The sequence below is a fragment of the Montipora capricornis genome, chromosome 8, assembly GCF_036669925.1.
Source record: "Montipora capricornis isolate CH-2021 chromosome 8, ASM3666992v2, whole genome shotgun sequence".
Lineage (NCBI taxonomy): Eukaryota > Metazoa > Cnidaria > Anthozoa > Scleractinia > Acroporidae > Montipora > Montipora capricornis.
Genome location: NC_090890.1, coordinates 32,855,546 through 32,863,045, shown reverse-complemented (window position 1 = coordinate 32,863,045; position 7,500 = coordinate 32,855,546). Strand labels below are relative to the sequence as shown.

The 7,500-nt window shown below is 41.0% G+C and overlaps 1 protein-coding gene across 1 annotated transcript in view; it reads left to right on the top strand.

Moving 5' to 3' along the window:
• The window catches only part of LOC138059834 (probable methyltransferase-like protein 15 homolog), a 182,579-nt gene that overhangs the window by 158,061 nt on the left and 17,018 nt on the right, over positions 1 to 7,500 (top strand). Inside the window, exon 4 of the mRNA XM_068905470.1 lies at positions 3,338 to 3,447. Within this exon, the coding sequence (XP_068761571.1) occupies positions 3,445 to 3,447 (3 nt within the window). The 5' untranslated portion in view covers positions 3,338 to 3,444. The remainder of the gene's footprint in view (positions 1 to 3,337; positions 3,448 to 7,500) is intronic.

Here is a 7,500-nt window from a genome sequence, read left to right as displayed (position 1 = left end):
AACAAAGGACCAAGCCTCCTGAGTATTATCACATGATCTGTATTGGGAAAAAAAAATGTACAAGCCGAAAAGGTCTATTTTGGGATTTGTTCACTCATTTGTAATGCTTCTGACGTCATCAATTTTTTATCAAAAACTTGAATATCTCGGGAACCAAAAAAGGAATTCCAAAATAGAAAACACCATGCTTCATCATTTTGAAAGGACTTTAAAATGAGCAAAAGATATTTTTTACATCATTGGCACTTTAAAGTGAAGAGTACTGTCATGAAATCGCGGACATAATTAATAGATGAATCATTAAGTTTTGCAACCCTCAGACAAAATGGAAAGAAAGACTTTTCGAGAGCGACCGCGAATCGGTGAACATGGAGTCTCAAGATGTGGAAGTTTCCTTTCTGTTGATATTAAAACCAGTGTATCTTATCTTGACGTCATTTAATTGGATGTGATCGTAGTCTCGGGCCGATTCGAGACGATTCTGAAAATTATGAAAGGCCAGCAGCGCCTATGGGAAGTTTTGTTGTGAGAGCTTTTAAGTGGCCCGACATTGGGTTTTTCTGAAATCAACAAGGATCATTTTGCGAACAGTAGTACTTTTGATAAATTCACTGGAAATGCTGTGAAAATCTTAACGCGGTAAGACATTCCCCTACATGTATACTTGCCCCAAAGTTAGTGTACATACCTTCCTGTCGCATCCATTGTGTTTCGTACAAACTCCATACCTACACCAGGGAATTAATGGCTGCATTTTCTCCATAATGATTTTTTAGAAGTAACTCAGTTCAAGCGAGATCAAACTGAATTTCCTTCCTATTGTTTAAGGAGGGAAAAATCCCAACGTGACGGGACACGTCCCGACGCGTCGCTTTGGTTGAAAAATCAGAAGACTGAAACGTTTTTGTATTGGCTTTTAAGTCTGTTTTGCTTAAGGCCATGTTAACAATCTCTTATTGCACTAATTTGAACTTGAAGCTGCGAAGTTAGTTAAAGAGATGTGGACTCTTGAATATTGGATATTGCCTGGCCCGTACCGAGTTTTACTTTCGGTATTAAGGCCGAGCTAATTTTCAAGAGACAAAAATGACAATTGTCAAATGTACTTGTGCAGGAAGCCAAGGAGCGATTTATTGCTTCCATTTATCAACGTGGAGGTGATGAAATAAGGTGAAAACCACCTCTAAGACTGGTCTTTGGGGACGCTGTGAAGGGTTTTTTTTTTCAAGCAGTTTACTCTAGTTTACTCTTAACATTTGTTAAGATTTTGGCACTTTCAGCAACATTCTCAACTTTCTTGTTATTATATAAATCATAACCTTTCGGTCTAGAATAGGGTATCCTTTTTCACGAAACTGACCAGTCGGTTGAAGATTTTATCAAGACTAAGGAAACTAGAAATTCCCACTCAAGAGTATAAAAAATCAAAGCGGCAAGTTTACGTAAGTCAGCCTCAACATTGTCAATAAATGGCGATCATGAAACACCTCTGGATATTATCAACTGTCAAGAATCGGAATTTAGCTGAACTAGCCTTGGTATTGGCGAAAGGTTCCAGGGTCCCAGCGGCACATCCCCACCCAGAAATTTCTAAAGTGCCCCTATCCCCCCCCCCCCCCCCCCCCCAACAGGGGCGTCCATTCCGCAGTTCTAAAGGCTCGGACAGACAGCTTCAACAACCGTTCGATTTTGTTGAACGATGTTGACCGCTGGCGGTTTCAACACATCATCAACATTCGATTCAACAAAGCTTCACAAGAGGCCTAGTATTCAGTCCCAGGCTCCAGGGTACGTGGATACGTCATTGAGAGGCCAATTGAAAGAGGCTAGCAGACAGCTTCAACTTTATTCCACCTTCCCCATAAGGAGGAAATGTTTTCCTATAAAATTCTCGCTATATCAAAGCAACAGAGGACTTTTTCTGTGTTTACGTAGCCTCATCTAAACACGAGGGGGAGTTAGGAGAATTCGAGACAGTTATTCAAACCCAAGAAGCTGTCGAAAATTCTCCCAACTCCTTAAGTGTTTAGATGAGGCTATGTAAACACGGAAAAAGTCCTCTATTGCTTTCATAAAGTATTTCTCAAAAATAATTCGACAAATGAAGGAAAGTACTAGCTTTTTTACTTCTTGATTGAAACAAATTTTCTTGATACACGCTCGTATTTCCTACCAGCCACTCAAAACGTGCGTCTGACAACACACAACCAATCAAAATTCGTGTGATGTCACCGCCGTGTTTACATAGTCTCATCAAAACACAGCTAGTGCTCAATGAGAGTCCTCGTACTATCCAAATTATTTTATAAATATACATATAAGAAGTCAATGTGCAAGGCTATGCCTGTAGGTACTGTAAATAATTATTATCAAAGCAATGAAAATGAGTTCTGGCGGGAAGTCATCATTTTCCTGTGAAGGATAAGGCAAAACGTGGGTGAGGTAAGGTAGCTTTTCGGAGTCCCATATATTAATGATAATTAAATGATCGACGTGGTTGGAAAGAGATGATGATGGTGAAGATGTAGACGTTGATGCAGGCGCAAGAACTGAGAGTTTTGCCTTATATGGTAAATGCATGCATGGCGTGTGTCTGCTTCGGGTAAAATCAGAATTGACCGAATGCAAAAATGACCACCAACAAAATAACTCTTTTGTCTTTGTGTTAATTAGCCTGACTAGCCTCGTTTTACAGCCCAAATTCTTTCAATTTTACGCGTGTGAACGAGGCTAGTTAGGCTAATTAACACAAAGACAAAAGAATAATTTGCTGGCGGCCATTTTTGCATTTGGTCAATAAATAGCCCTTTTCAGGATTAGTTTTTCTCATTTGCATTACAATGTAATCTAGCGTGTACGTGAGGCAATTTCGGGCTATTTTGTAGTTTTAACCCGAGATTGCCTCGCACCCACGTTAGATTACATTGTAATGCAAATGAGAAACTAACCGTGAAAAGGGCTATTCAACAAAAATTCCACATTACTAGCCCGGAAGTTCTCTTAACTGCCGGAACAACAGGGAGAAAAAGGACTATCGATAAATTTAATTGAGTTTTGGCAAAGGGCACCCAGCCGTTTATTGTAAAACCGTGCTTCTAACAGAAAGGTAGATTGCAAACTGCGTGGTGCGGCCAATCATAAAACCACACCGCAAATTTCCTTATTCCAGCTAATCTCCCTTGCTTTAAAGCTAAGGTAAAGAGGATAAAAGGAACTCGAATTTTTCAAAAACTGTTTTAAGCAAATTTTAGCCTGACCAATGCTTCGAATTCTCTCCTGACGTTTGCCGTTTTCAGTGCTGTAACCATGGTTCTCCCGTCATTTTTTTTTTCACTAGAAAAAGAGCAAAAGACTCGTCGTGTTCTTTGGTCCTTGCAAAAACCTGGTTTTGTCATTTGAACCTTTCGGCTCTACCCTTCTTCCATTCGAAGGCTTCGTCAGTTCATGGTAAATATTAGCTTTTGTTCACTTATCTATATTTCACGATGAAGGGAATGTTTAGTCCCGCTAAAAAGTACTTAACACTCACTTCGGGAGGAAGTCGACCTCCATTTGGTAAATGAGAATGATTCTCACTGAATCTAAGAAAGCAAAACAGTAAGGGAAAATAAACATTTGGAGAAAAGAACTCGAAATGTCAGTGTTGCCAGTTCTCAACACTAACCGCGCGTATACTCCATGAATATTACAGCTTTGTGAAACTACTTTTTGTTATGGTGAGGTAAGAAGAGGGGCCTCTATTCATCCCTTTCTTTTTTTTTGATGTTGTGAGAGGGCAACTCACTGGTGAAGACCGGTAAAAGAGCTGTGGAAAGGCTTGCTTCCACGATCATCTGCAACCACCTTGTCTAGGTTTTTCTTGCTCAAGAATTGGTCGCTCAATGCGCTGGTTACTAACCGTTTGTGGGGGCGATCGATCCCACCATTAAGCTTTCTTTCGAGTTTACTTTTCACCACAGCAGTTGCGTTTTATGCCTTTTAAAATTTGCGTCTACTTACTCCTCGCCTTGTTCTTGGAGCGTCTGTCCTATCTCCCCGTTTAAACCCTGGAAACGTATCAGAGATTTGGATTAATCTCGATGCCTTGGACTCTTTTGCAAACGTTTTTGCAACCGGCTTCTTGCATCTAAACCTCTTGGTTTCGAATTTATGTTGCCTATTTGTTTTTCCATTGCTGCGGAGTGAGCGAAGCGAAGGAGCCGCTATGTAATATGGATTGAAGGAAAGATTTAAGGAAAAGTATGTAAGGTACGACGAATTCTCGAATTTGCCACTTTTTTCCAGAATGCGTTGCATTTAACCAGAATAGACTGCGCTACGGACAGCTCAAATGAACATATATAACGAGGCTGTCATGACCCCGCTTGCTTTTCGATGATTGGGGGCTATCCAATGAGTGGTGTCGTTTTGCTCTCTGATTTTGCATCATACATGATTTTCACATCCGTCGCTTTCGTTCCAGTAAGTGAAAGTTCTGTGAATTTAGGCATAGTTTAAGTTACATCGTTCGCTTTTTTTTCTTGCAGACAATTCTGACACCTAAACTTTGAGCTTCGTATTTCATCGTTTGGCGCAGTTACGCCTTCTTGGTGGAAATCTAGAATCATCAGAAGAACTGTGACGAAATCGTCGTTTGTCAAACTTGTAGAATGATTAGAAAAAGGACGGTGAAAAAGTAGCATACTCTATTTTCAAATGTGCTGAGATTCACGATGCATTTTTATAATCGAAACTGACTTGAGTTAGCTTGGCATGTGCTTCAAGCCGTTGCATTATGGTTCTACAGACATTTGTTGATGAGTATCGGGACAGATTTGAAGTTACAATTTAGCGTCTTTCTGCGTACAATTTAGGGCATCTGAAGGATCTTTGGATTCCCGCGATCTGTTGCAAAAGGAGTGTGTACTGTCTTGCTTCGTGCACGAATTTCGGATCAGTAGATTCTCAGCTAAGGTTTGCCTTTCACGTTTTCTCTTCTTCATCGTGGTCTGGAAAGGGAGTTGTCAGGGTTAAATTTTGTCATACTGACGATACTTTCATCCCCTCATTAAACTAAAAGGGCTGCGTTTAATTGAGAGAACTCGCGCCGGGACAACTACTTGATTACTTATCGTGTTTATATGATGCCTATGTGGTTTCATATCGTGTTGAAATGTGTGCGCATTTGACGTTGATAACACAAACGCTACCCGTTCCAGCATACCGAGAGTTGAAGTTCATACCGAAACGAGTGGTTTTTCTTCGTTTACCTGACACTATTACGGGATTTCTCACTGGAATGAAATTCTTGCTCGATCGGGTACAGAAATCGGGGTGAACTGGCACCAGTATGACATTTTCTGGTGGTATCCGTGTAAACCATTGTGGAGCCACAAGAGGGAACCGACGTGAACTCGTTCCGGGACGAAAATCGCCCTGGTACCGATGTAAACACCCCCTAAAATAAGCTCTACTGGTTTTACCAATGATGAATGAGGTCACTATCAACAAAATGTACTCCACCATTACTATCTGTATATCAATGTGACGGTACAATAAAAGTAAGCGTCTTCAAAAACTCACTTCCTCGTAAATATGATGCAGTGATGGAGGGTTGTCCTGTACAACTCTGCGACAAAACAAAGGCCAATGTTAGTGCTGATTTGTGCAGTAGACTGTATGAGAGTGGAATAACTTTGAGCGTTTAGGTAAAAAAATAAATTTAGCCACATGGTTTGTGGTGTTTTAAAGTCATTGAGTGAAAGGGGACAATGCTTTTGAGTGGTGTAGAGGGTTAAGACTATAATAAAAATATATACATTGACTTAAAAAAAAGAGAGTTTAAAAAACTCTTTGCATCGTGATGATTTGAGATCTCATCACTTAGACCTCTTTGCCACTGGAATATTTTGTTTTCTTTCTTGTCAATTGTAGTCGATGTGTGGTGTTCCTCACCTAGTAAGGTGGTTCGGATCCTCTTTGTTATCTTCACTGTCACCAGTATCCTTGGAAGAGACAAGTAGTACGATTACAGGAGTTAAATAAGGACCGCTCATTGACACTGAACGCGGGAAAAAAAACAATTCCATCCAGTGTTCACATAGCTTTCCATATTTCAATTTAGAAAGTCGGGTGTGAGGCATCCATGCATATTGAACTCACAAATCGGTGAAAAGGAAAAGAATGTGTTTGATGACTACGGAGGAAAATATTGAATTTGGCGTTTTCCTTCTCATTCTTTTCGGGCGCCTGTTTATTCAGTCTCTTCACACTCATCTTACCTGTTAAACAAGCTCATTTAAATTAAGGTCTAGTTTTCTTGCGATTTGACAGGAAAAAGCAGGTTGGAAGATCCTGAAAGAATTAGTGGGAAATCGAGATAGACGTTTTGGAGGCAGTGTGACCCAGTGGTTAGGGCGCTTCCCTTGAGATCCCAAGATCCCAAGATCCCAGGTTGAGGACCCGTTCTGGCCACTTGTTGGATTTCATCCTGGTACTGCCTGGTTCAGCTTCTCAGCTGCACCTGTAAATAGCCAACTGGTTTGCCTCTGGCTAGTTTGGTAACAGTGCTGTTGTTGTTGTTGTTGTGTTCTGTCGTTTCGTTGATTGTGTTTCATTGGCCCTTAAAAGCCCCTATGGGTAGTGGTCATTTAAATATGTATGTATGTACCTCACTTGAGGATTCCAAATTGGTTTGGATCCCTTGCTCTAGGGATGCTTCTTGTGAACTCTGTTGACCGTTATCCGTCACCTCTGTGCTTTCATCATCGCTGCTGAGTGGACATTAAGAAAACGAAGATGAGGTACCTTTCAATCATGATAATCTCTATCGCTGTACGCCTTTCCTTGCTCCTTTGCGGTTTTACCAGTTGAGATCCATTTCGGGCGTCGAGGACTAACGAAGCACAGAGGCACTACGGTTTTTCTGTTTTAAGTAAAAATGAATAAACTGATCACGTCGTACTGCACAACATCCTAGCAGCACAACGGAGATCTCAAATCGGTTTCACCACTTGACGGATGAGTGATGCATTTTAAAGAGTCACCGTCACGGTGGTAATTAAAAAAAAAACAGTTTCTAAACTTGCTGGTCAATTTTTATTCATGTTTCAATCTATTTCGTTCCTGTTCACCCTATGGATCAGACGACAAAAGTGCTTTAAGTGCACCAATACGGTTCTTGATAACGATACTGTGGCATGTTTTTTCGATAATCATAGATTAGGCCGTCCTAGGGAAATATCCACGTCGCTCTGCCGCATTGGGGGTGCAGGCCTGGCGTAGTGGTGAGAGCACTCGCTTCCCACTAATGTGACCCGGGTTCATTTCCAGACCCGGCATCTTATGTTGGTTGAGTATTTTGGTTGTCCACTCTGCTCTGCTCACTCACGTGAACAAATTGTGCTGCCGTGTTTTAAGTGAAATGTCGCCGTTGCTACACGTTTTGCAGTCACGTCCTGGATCTCAATTTACTTATTTTAGTGGTCATTTCCTCGGCCCTTTCATTTTCCTGACAGTTGT